This window comes from Botryllus schlosseri, chromosome 15 (assembly GCF_051294905.1).
Source record: "Botryllus schlosseri isolate E-star chromosome 15, Bs_hap1, whole genome shotgun sequence".
Taxonomy (NCBI): domain Eukaryota; kingdom Metazoa; phylum Chordata; class Ascidiacea; order Stolidobranchia; family Styelidae; genus Botryllus; species Botryllus schlosseri.
Window position 1 is genome coordinate 13,996,085 of NC_137250.1, and position 27,954 is coordinate 14,024,038.

The following is a 27,954-nucleotide window of genomic DNA, read 5'->3' on the forward strand; positions in this document are numbered from 1 at the left end:
GCTCAAGAGCAAAAGAGCCAGGCAGCATTATTGCGTCCCAATGCCGATCTCCATAACAATGAAAAATTCGAGGCTGATTGTGGGGGTTCCAGGGCCACGAGCGGAATATCATTTATATTTTCGTAATCAGTGCAGAGTCAGCTTTCGCTTGATACTCGTTTTACCAAATTTAATGCTCGCCAAGCCGGTCAAAAATGACCTTCAAATTGCCTGTAGTTGCCTATGGTACCATTGTCTGTTGTTTTTGCGGCGGCATATCTGATATCAGACGAGTGCAACGAAAGCAGTGGTGACAAATAGCGATGTCGGCGGAATTCGTCAGATGTGTTGAACTAGCCATTACGATTCGCAAATTTATTCATCTTCAAGTCATATAAAATAAGCCAAGTCATTGACTTGGGTCGAGTCATGCGTAATGACTCGAGTACAAGTCGAGTCAATCCAAATATTGACTCGAGTCATTTTCCCATTTCAACAAAATGACTCGAGTCAAGTCGAGTCAAAAAAAACGTGACTCGAGTCTGACTCGAGTCATTACAACCCTGCTTTTTAGGACTCACATAAACAGAATGGCCGTCTGAGAAGGCATATCCTACAATGCAAACTCATTTTAGTTTCTATATTGCCAGTAGTTTAGAAATGTTTTATTCGGGTTTGGGAAAATATTTGTCTGCAGAAATTCATTTTATCTTGTGATATACATAACCGCTATTCCGGAATAACATCAAGATGAGCTGCTAGATAAAAATGACTCATTTGGACGTTATATTGGTGCCATATATCTTGCGATCATAGCCAAACTTGCCGCCGGAAGCGTTAAACGTTATTATTGCGTTCGCCACCACCTATCTTTGTGGAAATTGATTTTCGGCACTCGTTCATATCAAATCGACGACGCGGATTTTCAAGACAGTGTCTTCTCAATTTCTACATAAATAGTATGGTGTTACTTTCAAGGAAGGTCATTTTGTTCTTGTTTATCACTAGCTTACAGTTAATAATTGCACAAGAGAGATGACTGTTGGACTTTAATAGAGGTAGATTTGAAGATATGGAGGTCCACAGGGATCCGTGACGGTCCAAAGGGATCTGAGAAGACAAAAGGGTTGAGAACCAATGGTCTAGGAAGTATATAGAAAAGTTACGATCTTGAGCATATAGTGACCAGTTCAGTATTCTGAATATGTGACAAAAATGGAAATTTGGGCGCCTTTTGATTACCTCGCCAATACGCCAGTGGATGGCAGCGTCACGAAGAATCTACTCGCCAGTAGAAAAACTCGAGTGACTGACCGATAGGTGGCGCGCGCACATTGTGTTCAACTTCGAGAGCAATCGATTTTGTACCACAGACCTCATAGACAAAATTTGTATTATTATTCGTAATCATTGATAGAAATCTCAGTAGGTCTATTACAAGATCCAGAGCGACTTTGGACGACTCGAGTCTGTGGCTGGTTTGTCAGCCATAGCCCAATACCACTATTATTTTGTAGTTGAACGACTTAACAACAATTCTAAATTGCAAGACACGAAGAAGTCATTTTCAATAAAATACTATTTATCGAGAATGTATCTGAAGCTCTCATATAGCGCCAATTTGTTTCATTGTATATGTATAACTTTAGGCTGCTTGTCTCCGTATTCCAAATATATCCGCCGTTCTTCATATTGATGAAATTCGATACAATGAAATACAGCAATATCCCCGTCGTGTGTAAACACATCATCAACGAATCGCCAGTTGGACCTTTGACTTCATTTATCGGCTGCTATCTTGTTCAGTGTCTCATCTTTGCCAATTTCGTCCGCGTGTATTTGTTCCTGCAGGGATAATCGCTTAATCCTCACTTTATTTAGAATCTGCTGCGTCATAGCTGGAATTATTGTAAGATTGTAAAAAACGTGACACCAAGCGCGGACAGGCAGATTGGCGGAAATCTGAACGAAACTATTAGTTATGGATTAATAATATATGACGGATACCTGTATTTTTTTCGCTTTCTTGTAATCTCTTTTCGACGTCTTCTCTCATTCGGCGCTGCAGCGTCATTTGCCTGATCCATTTCGCTGATAAGATACTCCGCAGTTATAGGTTCTCACTTATGTCGTTTCCAAATTAACAAACCGTACCGATCTCATACGAATTTTGCTTTTGTTGCAATCTGGAATTATCGGCGGCCACTTGTAGTAGACTCTGGGTATTTGTCAGAAGCTTCAACGTTGCCGACATATTTTGATTTGAGGTGTCCACCGCATCCGACCCTGTATAAGCAGGACATCGCGTTCGATACTGTCACATAACTCCTGCGTCTCATACACCATGGGGCTTTCGACAAATTTGACGGAATATTCGTGGCCAGTTAATGTGTTATCGTGGGATTCAGTGGTCCGTGGACATTTGAGCAATGAGCATACGACATAAGAGCATCCGACACATGAGCATGTTGGTAAATTCGAGGTTGCAGTCGGGTATGGGTTAGATAGAGAATTGGATTAGGGCTAGGTTTGGTGTTATTATATATATAAGTGTTGATTGTGGGGTTCGGGTGGGGGTTGGGGTAAGTTATCGGGTGGTGAAACCACTGACGCATGCCAAAGTGTCGCATGCTGATCTGTTGTTTTTCATTGTGTCGCATGCTCAATGCCCATATGTCAGCAACCGAATTCAGTAAATAGCCACCCCGTCTGAATTAAAATGCATTCGTGGTCAACACTTGAAATAATCTGGAAGGAGTCTTACGATAGAAGCTAGTCCAATTCGGCCAGTCGATAAATTGATTATACCAAGGGTTGATAATAGCTTAAGCTCCACAGACACGGTATAGAGGTGGTGACAATGCAAAATAAAAATAGACAATATTAGCGATACATACGATGCGATATATGCTACTTATGATAATGCCATTGTAATCACAATAAATGAAACACTTCGGAGGGCATACGGAGTTTATATGTGTTGAGGTCATCTTATCCGGTCCTAAATTACTGCAATATCGACAAATTGTCACGTCAAACTCTGGTGTATACAAATGCTTCCGTGCTTAATATGATAGGCTACATCTTTTATAGATGTGAGACACATTGTAATTCCAATGGTATTCAGTTCAATGGTAAAAGCGACACAATGTAAGGACAGCACCTTCAGAAAGACGCTGGGCACATCAAACTTGTCAAACGCTGCTCAGATCCTCCATCTCGTTCCTTACTTTGGTCATCCTTGCCGTCTGTTTCATATCTGCATTAGGCGAGTTGTTTTTGTCGAAACATATGTGATCATAATTTTACCTATAGTCAGAAATGTCTTACTTGGGTGCTGTAACTTTTTGGTGTGCCTTTACACATTGAACCATGTGGTCATGTTTCCACATCACTCTCAGCTATTGCTGCTGAATCGATCCTCTGATCAGAAACAAGAACATTCGATCGCATTTCAGATCGAATCCCAGCTGCTCCCTGTCATACATACATAGAGATAACGTGGTAATTTTGGGTCCATCTATTAGATTGTGTCTTGATAATAAGATTAAAGGCAATGGATGTCTTATTCTGTGTGATCCGCACTGGAGTTTGGTGCTTGTTGTGCTGTCTCGTGAGGTATATGACAAAGTTATTATTGCATAGAGTAATTGAATTACAAAGCTACATTGCGAATATAGCACCGGAAGAGTGTCGTAAGTAGGGGGAAAGTGACAGGTTACAAAGTGTCCACTGACTGTTTTCCGGATGCTGCAATTAAATTATATTTGTGCAATTTGCATCTCTTACGAGACGGCTCATAGCGTACAGTGATAGCCTATAATCTGACCAAGGCTTGCTCTCTATTAATAATATTCGAGTGGCTAACACGGGCTTCCGTACATATATATTATATACTGATCAAGACTGAATCAAAGAGAATTAAATTTGTTCGTAATATGTTCTTCAATGACAGAGAATATGCAATGCGTATTGGAATATCAAGTTCAACTAACACCATCGAAGGCCAAAAACTGCTCTAATAGCTGACATCGGGAAGACGTTTAGTTAGATTATGTGTATAGATATATTAGCAAATTACAACGATTGCGAAGTATTGCCGGAGATAACTGCGATAACGTAGCCATTAATTTCTGTGTTTTCCCGTCCGTAACAGTAGTAATTTTGGGGGTAAAAGTGATGATTCACGGCTAACAGGACCGGAACGCGGACCCCCGGTTGAGAACCACTGGTTTAAAATTTAGTAGGTGACGAGATAGCATAGTTGTTCAACTGTGTGGCCTATTTTATCTCGATATTAAATTCATGCGGCACGCGGCCTCTACGAAATCTGCAAGTGGCCCGCGACCCGTTTTGAGTTGGCGACCCCTGGCAACAGCGGTGTTTTATATTACCGCAAATTACATATGGGTTGAGTACATCGTAAATGCCGATAATGCAGGTCTTCTCGGTTCGACGCACTTACGACTAAGCTCTACCCTCGGTCGCTACGTAATGCGCATACACGTGTATAATAACATAGAGTCTCTAAAATTTGACGTATGTAAGCAAGTATTGGGAAATCTCGGAAGACTGGGGCCGCCGGCCACATTATCATGTAGGACGGAAAACTGTCCGCGGGCCGAACAAAATCCCTTCGCGGGCCGGATCCGGCCCGCGGGCCGTATGTTGCCCGTCTCTGCTCTATACTCTTTGTCTCGCTCTCATGCGTCCAATTCAGGATCTTTGCTGCTGAATTGTAGCTCGGTTTTTTCGGCTCGGCTCGGTATTTTCAATGCACTGCATCAGTTGTAGTGATGCAATCGATGAAGATCCCAGATAAACCTACGGCACTTAAAATAGTGGCGGAGTCTGAACTCTATCCCCTATGCTTACATTTGCGTCATGGACATTAGCCAATTACGTCATTCGAAAAGCTGATGCTTGAAGCAGACTCAAATAATTTGCGATTAGGGCTGGGCAAAATCGAGTACCTGAGTGATTCGATTCTAAATCACGTATTACGCTTCGAGTCGAGTATTCGAGTATCACTCATTATAACGTCATAACATAATTTAATATGTCACAGTTCAAATATGTACTTTTTATGTCACCACAAAGAACATACTGCCTGTCACATTAAAGATACTTTGGTATATTTTCGACCACATACCGATTGCACTTCTTGAAAATGTTGTGGGACGATCATGACTTCGGAAATGTGTTATTTCCAGTAACGTTCATAGCTTTGTACTATGTCTCGCATGCTGCGACACGGCCAATCAAGTTTTCAGGGGTTCCTCAGTGGAAAATAGTATCAAAACTATAATTCTGGTTGGTAAATTACCTTTCAGTTGGTAAAGAGTGTATAATTTCAGTACTCAAAAAAAAATCGTATTTTACTACTCGACTCGAATCATTAAAATTAATACTGGTTTCAGATTCTAGTACTCGAATCATTGTGCCCAGCCGTTTTGCGACTCGAACAGTCCTAGCGTGAAATAATACGGCGTTATTTACTTACGTCCATAAATTGTCCATGGTGCAAAACCACCCATTCACTAAATAGTTAATCATAAAATGTAATTTAGTTACCATCGCAAGAGCGATAATCTCAAAAAGATCCACATTTACAATGGAATCTTCTCACACCAACATTTCTCGAATGCATAAAACGCACCCGAATTGACTTTGAAATCATCAAACGTGTTGAAATTAACCAAGGTGTAAGTGCACTCTCAGTGGTTTATCGATGGGTCGTAGTATCAGCACAATAAAATATGGTACTCAAATCAGGATTAATATGGTATTACAGATGAAGGGTTCTCTCTTTGTAGCGTTGTTAACATTTTAAAGTGATGTCACAGTAAGGTTCAAATAATGCAACTATAGCAAGAACGGATATCAATCTTAGAATTCTGGCATTTGTTGGACAAGCTTACATACTAACTAGATCAGTGACAGTAAAATATCTCCCAGATGTTCTGTAAATCATGATGCTATAAATTTATGTAATACTTATACTGCAGTCCAAACACCGTATTAGTATCTCTCAATTATTGAAATTTACCGATTAAAATCATTATCACAGAGTGAGTAGTCGTGGACCTATATGCCATATGCTATGTCACTGTAGTTTAGTCTAATGGGATATGATTCTCGAAATTCTCTCTATACCCATTAACAGTAATAAATCGATCTCAAGTGCATACTCGCGTTATTGTATGAGAAATGTAAGTTATTTCGGTATCGGGATGAAATTGCCATTGATATATATTTTACAACAATTCGTCACATCACTCCGAAGAACCCGCGATTAAAATGTTTTCCGATCAATTGTCAGATTATGATATCGAAGTCCATCAGTACCGCCATCTTGTTTTTGATTCTTATGCCGCGGGGAATTAATTTGAAATTAGTTTGAAAGCGAATGACCATGGATTTCTCATGATTTAAAGCAAATATATAACGGGTATCAAGAACTACTTTGACATTTTAGTCAGAATAAATTCACAAACTGCAACTCCGCCATAGACTATTATTGGAATGGCGACGAGGAGAAGAATAGAACATGGGGAAAGAGAGAAGGAGAGAGTGAGAGAGAGGTAAAGAGAAATGCCATACTCGGAAATCAGTTCTTGCATTTTGCATCAACAGTACATTGTTTACTTTGAGACACAATTACGCTTCAACTATATGACCATTTAGCGCCATGTTCATTTCTTTGTTAGCATATATTTTATAGTACATATGCTATGTCTATCATAAGCAATAAAATTCTTATTTTCAAGTCGGGATCGCGAATGCCCAAGAGAAGAATTCCCAGCACTGTCACTCCGTCCTCAACGATTTTAGTGGACGGTAACTATATATAGGTGAAACAAGATTTAGTGGACTGGAAAAGCCTACATTTTCGGGTTCTTCTGTAACCAGAGTTTGGATCACTATTGTTGTAACTAGGGTTACATTTAAAACAAATAATTGTTTAAAACACTTTGTTTAAAACATGTTTTAAACAAAGGCCTTTTTAAAAAAATTATGTTTTACAAAGTTGTATAATTATGCCATAATTTTGTAAATACTTTCCAAAAACATGTTCTATGATGACCGCCGACCGTAAAAATGCTGCAAGACGATGTAGTCCTGGTTAAAGATATTTTGGTCCGTAATAGACAGGGGTTGGGAGAGTATTTCTTCAAAGGAGCTATATTTAGGGATGGTATGTGAACGTGAAGGTAGCGTTCGGGCTCTTTACGTGAACCATTGAAATTTAGAGGTTCACGTTTACTAGCGACCCTTGGTAGTTTCTGCACTGTGAACCTTTTTCATATATTACAATTTTCCACGTCATTATGACATCTTTGGTTGAAATTATTTGCATTTCAACTACGGACCAGTCTATGCATAAACAAAATCATCCAAAAAAAGAGTATTCCCCTTGCGAATCTCAAAAATTTTACTGGCTTTAACGCAAAAGTTTGATCGAAATATTCAGCTTTCCGTTTGTGAATATTCAGTGACTCTCTGCTATGAGCTTGACACGCCATCACACAGCATCAAGAAGGAAATACACTGCCTGTAGGTAGTCAGCGAATGTTTATTCAACCAATCAATGAAATTGATGTAAAGAATACATCGTTGGCTAATGCGAAAAATCTAGTAGACGTACGGAATCCGTGTTGATTTAATATGTATATTGTATCATAAAAAGCAAATCCGCGCTATTGGTCTGTTGGCTACATATAACTTGTTTATGGAGTAATATCGGTTGCAAACCCGTTTTAGACTCTGCTCAATATCAATGTAGCAATTGTCAGCCGCCAAATACATTATCCGGTTTGACCTAGACCGTTGCGGCGTAAGCTTATATTCCCTTGAAAGTCCTCGTCGAAATTGTTGATTTTATGGGATTATTATAGCATCTGTTTGCTCCTGTAGATACATTTGGTGACGTTTAAAAAGTCAGCATGTACTTCGACATAATGTTGCCTGAGTCGTCGCTAGGTATCGTGTATAGGCTACATTACCAGATCACTTCACTAAAATGTAGAGTTGGAATTTGCAATATGACGTTACGTGACGTCATACGTTCACGTTCGCGTTTACACAGAACCTTTCAAAAAGGTTCCCGTTCACGCGAGCCTGAACCTTTCAGGGGTTCACTTCACACCATCCCTAATAGTTAACCTATATTTTCAATTGAGAATATCAAGCCCATATGACGTCACAACAATACTAGAGCAATGAATCAGACATTACCGAAATTGTGAAAAACATCAACTTCGCAAAAATAATTTAACTCATAGGCCGGAAAAATTACAGAATTTATTGAAAAAATCCATTTCTCCAAGTCCAAAAATATTCTAACATTTCAGCGCAGAGCACATAGGTTGGAAGTCTACGAATGCCAATACAGTTATCGAGATTGACCTATATAGGTGCGTTTATGAAAATGGGCGATAAGATGGTCACTTCGTCACGATGGTTACATTTGGTCAGATATAATGCATCGTTGCGGTATAGAGCGAAAAGTTCTTTGAACCCTCTACTTTTTATGGTTTACATTTATGTTGACACAACGAATAAAGAGAGCATGAAATTCGTCCGTTTAGTTTAGTATTTTAGTCTATGCCAGTGGTTCCCAACCTTTTTGTAGTCATTCCCCACTTCAGATTTATTCCCAGTCTTCATTCCCCACTACCCAAAACTCCTATATACCCAATAATAATGCCCCTTCATAACATTTAGCCAGAGGTTTAGCAGGGACTTGCTACTGGAAAGCCACACCATGTAGTACGCAAGACAATAGCCTATAACTGCAACATAAAACGTATTGTGAACCGATACCGGTAACCCTCGAAACATAGCGTTATTTCACGTCACGACGTTTACTTGTCGGGGTCGTGCTGGATGCGTTTGTGACGCATTCATTTGTTATCCAGAGTTAAAAATTGAGTTTTTGTGAACAACACGCAATATACTTTTCGATGCATACATTCTAGATACCAGAGCAATTACCAGGTAACGGTAATCGCGCATGTGTCTCCGTAAATATGTAAGACTATATCCTGTATATATTGTTTGACAAATGCGTCCATTCCCCACCAGTGGGGAATTCCGCGCCGGTTGGGAACTTCTGGTCTATACTGTCTGCTGGATAAGTTGAATTCACCTGGGGGGGTATACTCCATACTGCACCTTAACAATCGAATCGGCCTTGGGTATAGAGAAGAAAAGGATTGTCATTTATTAAGCTGATTTGTGATGCTATTTTTGGAAAACATATATATTTTACTACAGATGTCGGAAACGAAAAGACAACGGTTGGACATGAAAATCCATTATCAAAATTATAAAATTATTAAATTCCGCTTCATCGATGTGTAATTTAATCATGTTTATCATTAAATTATTCTAACATGTCACGACTGATGTTGCCATGCGACAGGAGAGCTACTCGGTCTGCCTTCAATCCATTACACATGTCTGTTCACAGAAAAATAGCCGGGACGTGTTCTATTCCGTCGTTGTTAATATAAATTAAAACTTGACTTACGCCGCGCGTCATTATTTTGATGTTTTCTGGATACCGGTTGTACCTTGATTCTCTTGTGATGGAACTCCAAATCTGTCCTACTTAATACTTCCTGTCGAAATCACGAAGTTATGAGTACTAATTGAAATTATAATATAGTTTCCAATCTTTTGAGAGATTGCATATTTATTCATTGCCAATGTTGCCGCATAATGTTGCAAAATTGGACGTTGAACATATTCATAGTCCATCGTGTGTATATTACTTGCGAGTTGCGACCTTAGTAAGCCTATATACACTATGCATAAACTACCTACTCCAACCTTATACCTACAGTCCTGCACATTTTGTGGTGAGATAGAGTGGGGCATGGTACGGTACGTCCCACAGCTGCAACATCAACGGGTTACGACTTGCGAATTCAATTCCGGCCGAGGTTGACTTCAGAATTCCTACTTCAGTGTTAGAGGCTTATTTATACTCCTCCTAGCTTTCCGATCCGCGTACGAGGTGATTTAAAAGCCTAGATCAGGGGGTGTCAAACTCAATTTTCATCGCGGGCCGGATTAAAACCTTCAAACCGCCCGCGGGCCGGACCAGTCAAATGGTTCCAATAGGTTACCTCAAAATGCACGACCTTGCTTTTCGATTGAATACTTTATTATCAATCCTATATACATAAGAGCTTCTTGGAGGTACAGAACTTACATTTACAATAGAATAGTAGTAACGTAATAGTAATAACTAGGGCCATTTAAAGTCATTAAAGTCATATTTTTTTCTATGCATCAGTAAGTCGTGAAATCAATTTTAACGCAAAAAACCGCATGCCAATGGGGTATATTAAGAAAGTTATAAAGTCATATTTTGCTGGTTAGGTCATAAAAAGTTATAAAGTCATATTTTTAGTATAGTTTGAATAAAAAGTACCAATTTAAGCGGTGAAGCAATCAAGCACTAACAAACTAAGGCCGTTACTCGTTGGGGTAGCTGGTCGAATGCTGCTAAATATTATGCCGAGACGTAGGAAGGTGAAGTTATAGCATCAAAAATTCAGTTAACGATCCAAAGTTGACTATTCAGTCAATTTGCCTCCACTATAACAATATTTCAAACTTAATACTGAAAATGGAAAATTATAGCCTACGTACACTGTCAACCTGATGCGATATTGTAATGGAAAGTTATAGCCTACGTACACGCCCATGCTGATATAAATGCCTTTGATTTCGGAAAAGATCCGCTTGAGCTCAAAAATTACATTAAGAAGCAATTGGACAAAAACGATGTGAAAAAAATTATGGAGCTACAAAGACCAAACATTTCACCATCGCTTTATGCAAAACTGCAGAAGTGTCAACCCACATCAGCGTCTGTGGAGCGCCCATTTTCCTTACTAAAGTCATTTTACGTCCAAATCGTAACTTCAAAGACTCTAACATTCCGCACTACATGAAACTGTACTACAACAGTGACTTCAAATAGAAATGGATGTGTTATGTTGCGTATGTTTTACTCTTTAGTTTCGTGAGTGACGTTGTTCGCGTGTAGAAATACACTATTTTCAAATAAAGTCATATAAAGTCATATTTTCCGAAAAATAAAGTCATATTATGGATTTTTTCAGGTCATATAAAAATGGCCCTAGTAATAACATAATAGCATATTGTAATGCTCTTCGAGGAAAAGCATTTTCTTATGACATCACAATACGAACGTTACTTACATGCTACGTAGGCCTGCACGCCCGGTCAATATCATCAGAAGCTTAAACTTACCAGTGTATTGTGATAGCTGGTCATTGGTATGTGTTATTGCGGATCTGATACACCCCAGTTCACCCCATCTGAGTGGTACGCCCTTTTACAATTTTGGTACACCCCAAGGTGTACGATACACCCGGTGAAAGAGCCCATTATATGGCATTACATGACGGATAGGGTTATATTCTAACAACAATTTTATTCTCACACAACGGAGTTTCGGCAAAAATTCGAATATTGTTCGTTTTAATTCAATTATTAATCGCTAAAGCACTGACTCTAACGACGGAATAAGTTGCGAATTCCTATATGCTTCTCTAGTTTTATGGTAATCAGGCGTTAACTATGCGTAAGCGTTGTGCGGAGTACAAGATTTACCTGTAAGTGTACAATGTACAGTACACGTACGACCAGCACCGTAACTGCTGCACCCCAAACCCCCCAATTGGGGGGCCCGAGCTCGTAGGGGGCCCAAAATTATTTCGTGAATTAGCATAAATCATAGAGTATTTTTTGAAAATTTATGCAATTTTTTCATAAATTTTTCGCGCTGCGCGCGAATTCAAGTAGACATTTATCTATATTATTGGGTATTGGGTCATTACCGCGTCACGACCCACCAAGACATACAATCAAGTTTCAGGCCATATAACATGCGACTCCAAGAAGTGTGCCAGAACGATGGGCAGCGAGAAAAGCTTGGCCGAAAAGGTCTATTATGCCCTTATGCAGACCGAAGACTTCGTTATATAGGCTATACAAAATGCATATAGCTTTAATTGTCGATAGGCGCCTAAATGACTGTCGCCGAATGTTCCTGTCTTTGCAATCTGAACCTCACAAGACAAATACCATCTCGCCGAGAAAAATTTTATGCCAGTGAAGAAGTACCAATTGTGAAATCGTGTGCGTCTCCCAGTTTAGAAGCCTGCGTTTGGGCGATTCTATATTTTTTGATATAGCAGACTGGAAGTCACGAAATAATATCACGTAACGAAGTCATATCAACGAGTCCGCCCGCCCGAAGATGTTTAATCGTTATTTACGAGCCCTCCCGTTTTCAAGACACTTCACTTAGCTCTACCGGTAAATCTAATTACGTTACCGGTAAATCTAATTACGTGAGTAGAGAGGACAATAAATTGATAGCATAATATATATGCAATCGCCGATCTGATTGACCGATTTTATCATAAATTATCGAAAATTTTCGCGCTTCGCGCAGGCTCACAATTCAGTACAGATAATTTCGTGACAAACGCGAACAACGTGATGGGGGGGGTCGTTTGATCACCCTATGGGAGCCCAAGACCCACCATTTTGGGGGCCTGACGAGGTGCTGTTTTGTTCCTGTCAACGGGTATACGCCCGAAGATGTTTAATTATTATTAAGTGGTCCTACCTTTTCAAACACACCTCACTCAGCTCTACCGGTAAATCTGATTACGTGATCAGGGAGAAGATAAAAATTGATAACACTATATGCAATTCCCGATCATACTGACCGATGAAATCATGAATTCTAGCAATTTTCCGCGCCTCGCGCGCTTAGGCGACAAAAGCTGATTCACTAAACAAAGTCCCAATGAATAAGATGAATAGCGGTAAACAGTGTACCGGGGGGGGGGGGGGGGGTCTGGGGGCGAAGCCCCCCAGAAGTTCGGTCTATAACCCTATGGGGGGCCCAAGACCAAAGTTTTTTTTTGGGGGGGGGGGGGCTGACGAAGTGCTGTTACGGCCCTGCGTACGACTGTAGTGAACGTAGAGCAAAAGTGATCACTGCTCAGCCGTCATGCTCTATCTCTGACTCGCAACTGGCTTCTTGATTTGAACCTTTCACAAAACCTCGTATAGTCGACTAGGATTTGATTTGTCCGTGAAATGTAGCTAAAGTGGTTCTTGCCATCCCTTCGAAAAATGTTACGCGTGACAATGACGAGAGTCAGCACCGTAACTGCCGCACCCCAAACCCCCCAATTGGGGGGGTGGCGAGCTCGAAGGGGACCCAAAATTATTTCGTGAATTAGCATAAATCATAGAATATTTTTTGAAAATTTATGCAATTTCTTCAAAATTTTCTATATTATTGGGTATTGGGCCATTACCGCGCCACGAACCACCAAGACATACAATCAAGTTTTAGGCCATATAACATGCGACTCCAAGAAGTGTGCCGGAACGATCGGCAGCGAGAAAAGCTTGGCCGAAAACGTCTATGTCCTTATGCAGACCGAAGACTTCGTTATATATACAAAATACATATAAGTTTAATTGTCCATAGGCGCCTAAATGACTGACGCCGAATGTTCCTGTCTTTGCAAGACAAATACCATCCCGTTGGGAAAAATTTCATGCCAGTGAAGAAATACCAATTTGAAATCGTGTGCGTCTCTTAGTTTAGAAGCCTACGTTTGGATGATTCTATATTTTTTGATATAGCAGACTGGAAGTCACGAAATAACATCATGTAACGAAGTCATATTAACGGGTCCGCCCGCCCGAAGATGTTTAATCATTATTTACGGGCACTCCCGTTTTCAAGACACTTGACTCAGCTCTACCGGTAAAACTAATTACGTGAGTAGAGAGGACAATAAATTGATAGCATAATATATATGCAATCGCCTATCTGATTGACCGATTTTATCATAAATTACCGAAAGTTTTCGCGCTTCGCGCTGGCTTACAGATAATTTCGTGACAAACACGAACAACGTGATGGGGGGGGGTCGTTTTATCACCCCATGGAAGCCCAAAGACCCACGTTTTGTGGTGCCTGACGAGGTGCTGTTTTGTTCCTGCCAACGGGTATACGCCCGAAGATGTTTAATTATTATTGAGTGGTCCTACCTTTTCAAACACACCTCACTCAGCTCTACCGGCAAATCTGATTACGTGAGCAAAGAGAATATAAAAATTGATAACAATATATGCAATTCCCGATCATACTGACCGATGAAATCATGAATTCTAGAAATTTTCCGCGCTTCGCGCGCTTAGGCGACAAAAGCTGATTCACTAAACAAACTCCCAACGAACATGATGAATAGCGGTAAAAGTGTATCGCCGAGGTGGGTCTGGGGGGCGAAGCCCCCCAGAAGTTCGCTCTATAACCCTACGGGGGGGGGGGGGGGCAAGACCAAAGTTTTTTGGGGGGGGCTGACGAAGTGCTGTTACGGCCCTGACGAGAGTTATGATGACACAGATGAGATCAATCATTTTCTTGATTTCAGATATTTTACAAGAATATGGTGATTTTGCTGATTTCATTTGGCAACTTTTACAACGTAGAGAGAAAGAACATACTGTGCCCATGGCGAGACTAGACTTTTTCGGCCAGGTTCCAGAGCGATTTTGCGGTTGATATATTTCGGAGTGTCATAATTAGGACGTTATTTTTTTTTACCTAAAATCGGAGGATTTTGAGCTAAAGAAATCAAAGTTTTGACATTTTTTACCTTAAAAAACTTAATTTTGACAAATTGCGACATCACATATGCAAATTAGGTGTTTCCCACATAATGTTAGAATTGTACTATACTTATCTTCATTTATGGCTCGAACTGTCTGTCCTTACGAAGTAGTTCGGCCTGAAAAAACTTTTTTGACTCAAAAACTGACTAATTTTTTCATGATAAAACGATATTTTAAGGAAATCTGACACTATGAAGAATTCCAGTACTTCAACCACGTATATGGTCGACATAATTAAAATTTGTTGTAGTGCAACGAAAGATACTTCCCTTCATTCTCGGGCGGAAAGTGTCTGTCCTTATTAAGTAGCTTGCCAAAAATGGAGAAAGAACGTTTAACAGTAGCAGTTGTTGGCTGACAGTGGTGTCTAAATCACAATTTTTCACAAAGCGCTTCTTGACACGAGAACGATGCAATGCCCACGCCCTCTTGCTTCAGTTAGGATATTGCGGTACGTTGCACATCATGTCAACCTATATGTTCCATTCGAATATTTCGGATTCACAATGAGCAGAAAATGGGCTGCCTACAACGGTAGGCCTATAAAGAAGTCTACAAACTGTAAAATGTCAAATGATAAGTTCACCGACAGTGTAAACAGCTACGATACAAACGAAATGCAGTTTGTAAAAAAATTGACTTTGTAAAAAGTTTCACTTTTTTTGACCCAACGCTACAATTTTGACCTAATTTTGACTTTTTTGGCGTGTCAAAAAATAATCGCAATAGTCATAATACATTAGTAACTAGACATGTTACTGTCCAATGTCTTAAATGTCACAATCATATTTCACATGGAAGACAATGTGCTGAGATTAATATATTTATGTAATCTGTAGTATATCCGTGGCACAAGCCGAATCTGCAAATGTAGGCCGTCTTATATGAAGGATTAGAAAAGGTCTCTATAGCATTTCTACGTATTTACACACATATATGACACTATGTATTGTGACCGCTCAGCCCATCGCAGTGGTCGTGCTATTTTGCATCATTTAACCTTGGACAGGCTGTAGGCCAGAACGCGGTGGCATATCAAATCTTGGAAATTACGGCTGTGTCTGCATGCATGGAATGCCTTTATTAAAACAATCTCAGTACCAGCCGTAATGAACCCATCAAGTGAAGTGTCCATGGAGTGAATACAATTATACCTGGCTGAAAGCTGTCGGTCGATCACCGATACCGCGCGCCTGCTTGCCATAACTAAACCACCGTGGTACGCAAGACACTATGTATAATATAGACTGGCAACTGCTTGATCGAATCGACAAAGTGCAACAGTGACTTAATGCAAGCCGCAAATTTCGCAAAGAGTTAAGAAGCGAAGACGCGTGACCTCGATACCACAGAGATAAGCTAGAGTGGGACGTAGCACTCGTGAAAATCTTTCGTCTGCCGTTTGAATACGATGGCTTACTGAGGAAAGTTATCTCGATGCTGCTTGAAGACCCAATATCGTTATCTTATCTCCAATATAGACTGGTCATACGGCTTGCAGGTTTATACAAACCGTTTACGCAATATTTATATTCTACACTCATACGCAGGACCCAATTAGGGGGGGGGGGGCGAGCTCAAAGGGGGCGCAAAATTATTTCGTGAATGAATATAAATTAAAGAGTAGTTTTTTTATTTATTTTGTGCGACTTTTTCAAATTAGTTTTTGCGTTGCGCGCGATTTAGCGCTGCTCAAGGGTTTGTAGAAATAGGTATTTGGGTTGGTCATTACCGAGTCGCGCCGCACCAAGACATATAAAGTTTAGGCCAACATGGAACGCCGAGAAGTGTGTCAAAATGTTCTGCAGCGAGAAAACCTTAGGCGTAAAGGACTGCCCCTGTCCGTGATCGAAAACTTCGATCTATATGCAATATATACATGCCTAATTGTCCATTGGCGCATAAATGGCTGGTGCCGAAACTTCCTGTCCTGGAAATCTGAGCCCCACAGGACAAATGTCATCCCACAGAGAAAAATTGGCAGTGAAAAAATACTAATTTGGAATCGTGTGCGTCTAGTCCGTATGGACGATCTCAATATCTTTTTGCATAGCAGGCAAGCGGTCATGAAATAACAACAGCTAAAGAAGTAATTATGCCAACGGGCCCGCCCAAAGATAATGTTTGATTATTATTACGGGCCTTTAAATTATCCAAGACCACACCTTGCAGCCAGCTCTGCCGTTAAACCAGCGTGTACTCTGAGTACACGCTGGTTAAGCGATGAAAAATTTCGAGCAATATGTATGCAATTACCAATATTATTTAACCGCAAAAAGTTTTATCATCCTATATGCGGGAGCCCCGACCCTGCACATACGTTACATTCTACTCACGTGTGCTTCAATTTCTTTTCATCTAGAAAATTGCCCAGATATCATTCCTGGTGGTAGTATAGCGGCATAACGCTTTGGAGGTCGTCCAAGCCGACTAGATACAGATGACATGCAGTTATAAGGACCGATCTCTTCATATTTAGTCACAATTCATCCGATTAACATGTTTCATATTTGATCATTATATGTAGTTACGCCAAGAAAAGTGAATACAAATTCGAAGCATTGTAGAATGTACGATCTATCTGGTGGTAAATAGGGCTGGGCAAAATCGAGTACCTTGGTGATTCGATTCTGAATCACGTAAAATGCTTCGAGTCGAGTCGAGTATTCGAGTATCACTCATTATGACGTCACAACCTAGTGTACTACGTCAAAGTTCAAATATGTACCTTTTATGCCACCACGAAGAACATAATGCCCCTTATCCGTCACATTCAAGATACTTTGGTATTTTTTTCGACCATCCCGATTTCATTGCACTTCTTGACAATGTTGTGGGATGATCATGACTTCGGAAATGTGTTATTTGCAGTAACGTTCCTAGCTTTGTACTATGTCTCGTATGCTGCGATACGGCCAATCAAGGTTTTAAGGCTTCCTCATTGGAAAATAGTATCAAAACTATAACTCTCGTTAGTAAATTAACTTTCAGTTGCGAGGAGCGTATAATTCTAGTACTCGAAAAAATCGTCTTTTACTACTCGACTCGAATCATTAAAATTAATTCTCGATTCAGATTCGAGTACTCGAATCATTGTGCCCAGCCCTAGACTGGTAAACCGCGTTAGCCCGCCACCTCGTGTCAAATTGATTACGAAATCACCATTTCACTTCCTCATTACGACGGGTTCGCCGTTAGTGTATCAATTGGAGTTTCAGCCGGGGCTGATTCAAATACAGTCATCACCGCTACGACGAACATCATTCTATAATCAGTGTCTTCTGATAGTGCGATAATCACGCCTGATCAATGCTCGTGAACCAACAGGATGGTAGACTGACTCCAGGGAGAATGAGACAAAACGCGCGTTGCGAAATCATGCCATAATAGTTGCAGTAGCGCGCGTGGCTTGGAGAGGTAAACATATTTAAACATTGAATAGAGGCATCAGATAAACCGTGGCGTAACAAACAAAAAGGAGGTCACAACACGAAATCAAAAACCCAAAGTTTTGGGGAGAGCAAGAGTTCGTTATTTTCGGCACTGACCGGTTATGGTCAGTTTTCTCCGGTGGTAAAATTGACCTAAAGAAAGTCGAAGGTGTTCAACTGCTCGTATCGAGCAGAGTGGTTCTCTTGCTTAATGCGACGAAGGAAATCATGTAATAAGTAATGGACTATAAGATTTACCGACGGGTCCATAATATATGATTCATTATAATGAAACAACAACCTTTATACGGTTCCCGGATACAATTCATTCGAAGAGTATCATCTCATTTCTGAATCTGGTTGTTAATACCTTTGATGACATCTGATGGTAGGTAATACCTTTGATGACGCTTAATTCAATCTAACATAAATCTCAAAGACAAATTCTCTCAACAGAGGGAAATATATTGTTCCAGAGAGCGAAAAGGGGCCATTACGAGGTTTGAGACAAACATAAATCTTTGTTTGTATAGTGTTGGATTAGCAACTGCTGTGATGAAAACGAATGTTTTGTTGTGTTTTGGATTTCGCATTGGTTTGAATTGAAAAGGTGCTTTTAGTCTCATACATTTCGGTTGCCGTGCAATTTACTGACACACAACTGTTAAAAGCGACAAAGGGAATAAAATGGATCGTTTTCAACATGACAATTCGTTACGCCTGCTTCGCTTTTTGGCCTATTACTCATTTTCAAATGGTAACACAAACCAATTGAGTGATCGCTCATCAAAAACCACACGCCGCGATCGTATAGTTTAATGACTTTCGCTAATTCAATTACCGAATTACAACTTCAAGATGGTAAACGTGTTTCCCTTTTGATTGACCTATAGTGGACTGAAGTCGCATAGTATGTCATTTCTCTCAATGATTTCAAATGCCGAACTATAAATATGCAGCTGCTGTAAGTTTTGACGAGTAACAACGTTACAATCGTAAATCTGTGAAATTATACATAATAATCGAGTCGTGTCTATCGGCACATCTTTGCTTTCACAATCACTTCAAGAAACATATATTTCTCTAAAATACCGCAAAAATACAACAACAGTAGCTATATTGACGATCATTTACAAATATTCTCAAATTGGTTAGCATTTGATTTCAGACAAGATAACATTCTCGCTCGAAACACATATTTCTAAATGAGAAAGGACTTCAGCGAATGCTAACCATATCGCTACTATTGACTACAAAGAAGCGTCTATAGCCTCTATAAGAAGTGAAAGGGTTCAAAGGCATTTCTTTTTCAAGTTTACACCAATGATAATGAATGAGTTCAACTCTGCGCGTATATGTCTGATGCTCTTAATTTTAAGATATATCAAACGATTTGTCATTCGTACTTTTAGAAATGTATGTTATCCACTCTATATCTTTTTCTTCGTTTATTTACTGTTTAAGCGGAATTATAAGCGGTTAAATTCCATATTTTATTTAGATAATGGGATGGTATAATGACAAAATTGTAATGTCCTGGAAAAGTGTGTTTCTAGTTGCGCTGTTCACCTGGGTTGCATCAGACTGAGTTTGATTTTCTATTTATAGTATATGATGTCGGTCTCCACCAAGGCAACGTTCAAGTATATGCGGATCAGAGCACATGTTGCCATCATTTTCAGGATACCGTCCATATATGCAGTATACAAAAACTTGAGCTTTTTGTGTGGTTCAAAATCGTGTAACCAATGTAATATATATACTGAAAGTATATGCGTATTCACACCATTTATGATATCAGGTCATTATATACGGCGAAGCCAGTACGAACAGACACGTCCGGATATGTTCAATATGGAATGGATGGAACTCTCTCGAACTAATATAGTTTCGTACCCGAGTAAGGATTCTGCTTTGTCTTGTCTATATCTATATATACTACTTGAAGTAGTTTAATCCTGTTTTGGTAAACAATGCATTGGATGGAATTTCACAAAACGACTGCTAATTTCACTTAGCCAGGATGACTTAGTCCGCCTTTGTGTCTCTACCATATATCTTCCAAGATGCCGCAAAGGCTCACAGCAATGCGATTCTGCCGCATCAGTGTTATAGCATTGCGGTGTCAAGACTTTTCGAACGTCATATCATCTATAAAACATCGATTGCCGTACCCATATATGTTCAAGCGTTTGTCGTGCTATGATCAAAATTGTATTTAGATCTTTTATAGCCGATGTTTTTGGATTACAGAATATGCAGTTTCTGATTTCAATGCACATTGCGACATCAGGCCGGTAACTCACAGCAGCTGTGATCCAACTAAACTTAATGAACGATATATCCTGTCGCGAATATGTAACTCGTATTGCAAGTCTGGGGAATGAATCCACCTATTGTTTGTTTACGTGAGAATTTCAATTGAGCCTGAGCGAATCGCGCTGATTGAGGTAGCTTCCCGAAAACCCCGCAACTATACCCATAACAGACCAGATTCGAATGCGCAAGCAGCATCGGAATCATCATTCTGAATTGAATAGAATACTTGCGAAACTGGTCGTTAGTGTTGGATTTCAATGAGACATCGAAATTTTCATCACGAATTTCCTTCTATTCCCATTAGTTTTAATGATGAAGCGCTCCACTTTCCGGGGCTGATGACTTTTGTGCTTCCGGGTAGGAAAAAGATCGCATTTGTTTGCGAAATCGAAACAGTCAACGCGAACGAATGTTCAGCACGTTTTCATATCGCAACAATGACTATCTTGATGAGAATTCTCATGCCTATGGCATAGATAGTGGCTGTTACACCATATTGATGGACTGAAATCCAGGGCATATCTATGGGCTCGTCGCTCTCACAGCAGTTTCGACTATTTTATGTACTATATAGATTGACATCTAAATCGAAACATGGTCATGCACGTCGGTTACCATGCTTGAGTGCAGTCTTGGTAAAGTATCTCGAAACCCCTTCGAGAAATCAGCTTGTATCTGTTCACGACGGGTTGGATCGTCCGAGTCCACGAAGAATTCGGACCTGTATAACACACATTACACAAAGTACGATGACGGCTTACCATAGCTGCATTGCGTTCACGTTACGGATCTCAAGTTTGTTTCTTTTGTTTGTTTTGTGGTATTCATGGTGTTTGTTGACTACTATGGTCATGTACACCAGGCCGATATTCTTCATTATTTTCCGTAACTGCCGACTTATAGCACGGCCCACCTCTAGGCTTTTTGTAAGACACCGCTTATACGCGGATGAGGTGGCGAGGAGAAGCCTAGGTAAACCTCCAACACTTAGGTATCGGAATTCTGAAGTCGACCTCGGTCGGACTCGAATCCGCCCCGATTGGTGTTGCAGCGGATCTCTAGTAATATAGCGCTAAACAATAATTCTGTATATAAGTTGGAATGGGACTGCCACGCGACCAAGTCGTCGTCTGCCCTGGTAGTGGTAGGTAATCTTTTTTTATAACTGCTGGGTATCCATCATAGAATGAGTCTGAGAACGGTTCTCTGGAATAGTGTCACTTTACTACTCGACTGCATGCAATATTCTTAGTTCTGTGCTGAATATATTTCTACCACATGTATATGATAGGTTTGTCTCCATATACACAGTTGAGTCACAATTGAGTGTGAGGTTGGTGCTTTGCTTTGTCGATTGGTATACACTGACTTGACAATGTTTTGTTCTGCGTTTTCATGGTGTTTATATGTAATATCTGCGTACAATCAATGTTCGGCGAATTTTTTATTGTTTCCTTCGCAATAGTCTCATTTGCTAAATGTTTTTCAAGCCAGATTACTGGTGTATACGAAAAATTGAAAATTTTATAATGCGGCCGTCGCTAGCGTTCGACCCGTCAGCGATGGGATGGAGAGGGAGCCGGTACTAAATACAGTATGTGTCACGCGAGCAAAGGTTGAATTATGAACATAATTTAGGAAAAGCATGCTGTAAATTTATGCTCGCATTCTGCCTTCAAGTTGAAATTTACAAACCAGAACTAGAGAGTAAGAAATGAAAGATTTTGAATGTACCGAGTACAATTTTTGATTGCGTGTCTCGCATGGAAATGCCTTCTCGATTTAATTTGTTCTCGCTGTAGCATTCAAAGCAAAAGAATGCACATTTTATGTATGTGTACTGTGTAAGCTATTGAAAACAGATGCGACTCCAAAATACTGAAAACCGTTACACTTGACAATTCATCGCGAGTCTCTTTGCAACACGCTGTTTACACCTATCAGTTGTAAATTACACGTACTCAATGGTGTTATTTCATTATTTACATTGTACAATCGAATATCCTGCCATAGGATAATCTTTTGGAAAACGGCTTTCGTCACTATAATTGTCTGATGGTGCCCGATACCAAATATGCATTGCGCAGTGTATTTGTAATTGACTAATATATCTTAACCTGCTCAACGTTGCAAACAACTGGGGCGATGTTGAGTTTCTTCAGCTTCGCACAAATAGTGTACAGACCTCCCGCCATGTCCTTGAGGAATAAATCAAATGCCTGTATGAAAAAAAGAGATTTATCTGACTCTCACGGAAACGAATCTTTCAAATTCGTTTCCATTGAGGTATCAGGTTACGCACCTGCGGTAAGCAAATAAATTCATCTTCGCCCAATATGAAACTTGCTACACTTGCTACGTGAATTTCGACAATCCTGTATTCATTGTTGCGTGGAATGTTCTCGACGAGTGGCGTGGCTGTGTAATTGTTCCGCCCCTAAAATAAATCGCTTAGAAATGCGATAAATCGTATCATATTCAAAGCACCACGAGGGTTTGATTGTAATGCGGTGCTAGCCAAATCGTGTGGACTGCTATTTACGTTATAGCTTCGACAGGACAAGATATACTCATTCGCACATTTCGCGGCCTTCCGTTGGTAACCTTAACCTTCAAAATTGTGTCAAACTGTACTTTGTGTTTTAGGCTACCACCACCATTATTTAAGCTGAAGAACTATATTGACACACGGATTTACTGACTGTCTAAATGTTATATAGTTATTCGAGGCAATTGTAGCGTGAGAGAGAAGCCACGCTGAAACTTAACCTTAAACTTAAATGATTAATCCCACTATCATGCGAAAGAGGCCACAGACGAGATGATATATGATGTTCATAGTTCAATCATCTGGCAAATTTACAATTTTCTTTCCTTAAACTGGTGAGGCAGATAAGGATAAGGTGATTTTGCCACTGTTCTGAGATGGGCTGATAATGTACGCAGATCGTGGTGTAATTTTATATCAACCCGCGACGACACTCAAGCCATCTCACTCCATACGACCGTACCGCGCGGTACAATTTGTCGAATTTCTCATGCGCGACCGCGGCCCTCGTAATCACACTGCGATCATGTAGTATCAACGCGAGTCATAAATAAACCAAATAGACATATGACCATAATATAATGTTATGACGTGCTGGGAAGTCAACTGTCAAGGCGCATGGATTCGGCATTCGAGCACACCATTACTATAGTCCTTACTATTACATGCATGTCACTTGCGAAGGAATATTTATTGCTTATTGAACGTGTAAGAGCGCCATGAATAGTTGTAATAACTTTACTATTAGATATATAATTCGTTATTCATGATATTGTACGTCTCATGCACCATTGTATTCTGTGCTGTACTAATGTAGTATATAGGGTAAGGTATGTAATTTTATATGTTATACATAAGTTCATTACCAAAAAAGATATACCATCGTATACCAATTTCTGGAAACGGAATAATATAAATACTTAACTGTTGTTACTCTATTATCCTCTTCATTTGAGTGGCTGATTAATTATACATTTATTTACCCGAATATTACATGAATTATCGCAAATCTATGATCTACTGCTCTACTTGATGCATGATATGTCTTCACTACTACGCAGGGCAAAGTCGGTGGCGATCTCGTTTATTCTGCGCGTTAAGATATCTCGTATTTATTTAAATTAAGACCTGTTATTCCAATGACATACGTGGAATTGAAGCAATTTTCACAAATAGGAACAAGGTCATTTTCATAGCCACGACAACACCGTTCCCATATGAATTTTAATGTTTTAGAAATTATATTTCTGTTGTTATTATAACTCATACACGTTTAGAAGATTGTGATAAGAGATTAGCTTTGAACACGTGAAAATGTGACAACCATCCGTACCATCCGTCATAATTACATCGAACAGTGGCTCAGTACTAAAAGTGAATGGAATCAGAAACGTACAATATATCTAGACAAAGTAGAAAATGTGGGTAGGTACAGCTTTCCCCAAAGAGTTTTTATCGCTATAAGTATCAAGTATGCTGATGTAAATGATATCATAAATGGTATTTGTGACTATCAATTTTAATTTGACGGCAATATGTTGGCTGCGTTTTTGTATAGCAAGTACATCGCGTACCGAAGCATTAACTTTGTACGTATCATTATATCATGTCAGTCAATGGCCTACGTCAGGCATACCTTGTGATGAACCACATATACCATCCCTGTAAGTTTTTGTATATTGCCATATGACCGGACATTTCCCATCATGATCTACATCAGTTAGACCAGGGGTGGGCAAACTTTTGAGCTCGCGGGCCGCATTCAACATCTGAATCCATTCGCGGGCCGCACTATATAAAATTGGGATTATAAACCAAAACGCAATATTGATATTTGATTATATAGTGAGGACATGGAGATAATATATGTGCATATTTAAAACAAACCAAGCATTGCTTTGATGATATCGTACACGCGTCAGAAACATATATATATGTAGTACTATATTGGCGAGATTTCATAGGCTGGTGAACCTCAATCACCAATTTGTCAAAACTACAGAGATGAAAGTCGGTTGGCCCGATTCTTAGAACAGGATTGAAATTTAAATCTGTGAGCAGCGATTTGTTCGTAGATTTACAAATTCCACTTTTGGTGCAGTTCCAGGACACACAATGCTGACAACAGCATAACCATATTAGCTTCATACACGCTTCTACTATGTGTAGATAAAATATAAATACATCAATTCTACGCATACAGACAACGAATCTACCTAAGACACGCCCGTATCGCTTTTTATAGGCACATCACTGAAATAATTAAAAAGGGAGTGGCCAATCTGAAATCCCACTCGTGATGCAAATTATGCCAATTTCGTTGCAGTTATCCCGCTATGATATTAGGTATTTACCTTAGATCAGTGGTTCTCAAACTTTCTGAGACTTGCCCCCTCCCCCCTAAGGAAGGTGGAAGATTTCGCGCCCCCTTATCGTCATATCACAAAACGCAATCAGGATGCTAGCAAACCTAACGGGTAGTTTGATGGCATGGAAGGTTACTACTGTGAATGAGAGATTTTAAAATATGTAATTCAGACTAAATACAGAGCAATAACTATGAATTGGATATAAATCGCGCAGAGCGCGAAAAATTTTTTCAGTTGAGCTCAGTATCGCGCTCCTTTCAGGTGTTTTCACGCCCCCAAGAGGCGCGCGCCCACCAGTTTCAGAACCACTGTTTTAGAATTATCATGGTAAAATATACTAAAAGAAAGTTAATCAAGTCTCTGCATTAATTCGATTTTTAGTACGCAATTTATCAATATTTTTAAAAAGTTTCTTTAGACTCTCGCGGGCCGCACAAAACGGTGTGGAGGGCCGCATGCGGCCCGCGGGCCGTAGTTTGCCCACCCCTGAGTTAGACCATTGGTTGTAATCTTAAGCCAATTTACACACGGCCTCGATTCAAATTACAATGTCTGGCAAATAGATACGATTATCTCTGGAACATGCTTCCTTGGAATATCCTAACAACACTATATATTGTTCGATGCTTTGTACACTAAACTGTCAGTAGTAATAATGGTATTCTCGCATGCCTTCAAATGTCTAATTAGGTTAGGTATGACACGATTCATTGGATTTCCGGTAAGTGGATATTCTAAAATGAAAAATACAGAATCCTCTTATGTCACAATAGGTCAAATAACTCCATCTTTACCATGAATCAAGAGGAAACGGGCAATTGCGATCGAGATCGATTTGAACAATAACGTTACCAAATTCTGTCTTGTGGATTTGACCAGTCAACATATGGATTAGTACAATTGGCAAAAGAATAAGCGGAAATTCGTATCACACTGTATTTCCGGTTTTCGTGATTTCAATGTATTGGGTACGGTATGGAAATCCAGATGATGGAAGTGTAAACGCGTTGCACTTATCTCATATACACTTTTACACTGGCATCGGGTGTTTGACGATGCAGCAATACGTCTTTTTCGTACGTTTGCATTCCTAATGCCACCTGAAACGTGTTCAATTAATACGTTTCGCATTTGTATCGAAAAATGCATGTCTTTGTCCTCGAACACTGAAACTAGCGGACTTGCTGATAGTCCGTATAAGCAATGTACTATAAATTGTTAGGTTTCAAATACTGTTTATAATTGCATGGTGTATATTTGTATATACTTTATGTCACATTAGAATCGTAATATTTATTATTTATCTTAACTACAGTATAATGTATACCGTTTTACACATGTACGACTGTTCGTACAATAATTCTTGCAAACATGAAAAAATCACAGCACCGAGGAAATGCGATGAGTTACCACAGCCTCATGATATGCGGATCAGTGTAAATTTAATCACGTGACAAGCGCCCAAGTTGGTAATATGTAATTTCGTGTAATGTAGGCCTACATCATTCACACCGCCGTAACCTGTGAAAGCTATAAAAAGATACGTGCAATGTGTATTGTCCATTGACACTACCGATATATCGATGTTGACTTCACCAACTCTATGTCATTGTAATTTTGTGTGATTCAAATGGAGAAATTTCGGCCTCTTTTTCGTACAGAAATTAGTATTGCTTAATTTATGCAAGAATTACTACTGTAAACTACATATGTCGCTACTTCGCCTTTGAGGCGATATTTGGGCATGCCTGTATTCAATTGAGCGCAACTTGAAACGTGGGATGTCGAAATGTGTGTGAGTCGAAATTTATCGAACGTATTTTTCAGTTACCCTTACTGTTTCCATCTCATCGTGTAATCGGTCTTCGCCAAATTCAACCAAGTCACATGCTATATAATAAACATTACCCCACTACACATTGTATCTCTGTAGTCAGGCTTATCTAATCCAAGATAAATGCACAATCCTCTAACTAGCCATAATCCACGTTCACTTCAAGCACAAAGGTCAATGTCGAATATAATTTCCGAATCAATCCGTCGTATAAATTCAAGGACCATAATCCATTATTATGACTCGCCTAATTGTCATGTATGCCATCCTATTTGCCTCGTATGGTAACTACTATACGCGTCGCTGACATCGGATCATTATTTACCTGATGCATGTTGTACCAATCAAGAAAGGCTTTAATATATATAGATTATGTAATTATCCCCGCAATCGGTTGCTCCTTTGACTATAAGGAAAATCATTCGATGCAATACACGCAGTCGCATCTTCCATTACCCCAGTGATTATACGCAAGCGCAAAGTATGAATCGAGACAGGCCGAAACTTGAAACATACTTGTAATGCGTGAGCAATGTCTAGGTACGTTTTTTCAAAGAATACATGATTTTAATGTCGTTAAAATCTAATATGCGACTAATCATTCCATGAAACATACGCTGCTTCTCTTCTAATTACTTTCCGCAACGACTTGAAGAAAAGTGAGTACGATGGCCTACAGTAGGCCTACACACTAAGTGAATTGGCATGTATCATGAACACGGT

At 39.7% G+C, this 27,954-nt stretch overlaps 1 protein-coding gene and 1 long non-coding RNA gene across 2 annotated transcripts; both read right to left on the reverse strand.

The window, feature by feature from the left end:
* Positions 1–976: 976 nt before the first annotated feature.
* Positions 977–4,858, reverse strand: LOC145456685 (uncharacterized). Its single transcript, XM_080334786.1, has 5 exons — positions 3,310–4,858; positions 3,143–3,238; positions 2,134–2,265; positions 1,987–2,070; positions 977–1,877 (listed from the first exon to the last, which is right to left on the reverse strand). The coding sequence occupies exons 3-5, from the start codon at positions 2,231–2,233 to the stop codon at positions 1,759–1,761; spliced, it is 303 nt and encodes a 100-aa protein (XP_080190912.1). The 5' UTR covers positions 2,234–2,265; positions 3,143–3,238; positions 3,310–4,858; the 3' UTR covers positions 977–1,758.
* A 13,985-nt stretch (positions 4,859–18,843) lies between these two features.
* On the reverse strand, positions 18,844–23,878 carry LOC145457135 (uncharacterized). Its single transcript, XR_013920790.1, has 2 exons — positions 22,783–23,878; positions 18,844–22,699 (listed from the first exon to the last, which is right to left on the reverse strand). It is a non-coding gene; the product is annotated as an uncharacterized LOC145457135 (long non-coding RNA).
* Positions 23,879–27,954: the final 4,076 nt, after the last annotated feature.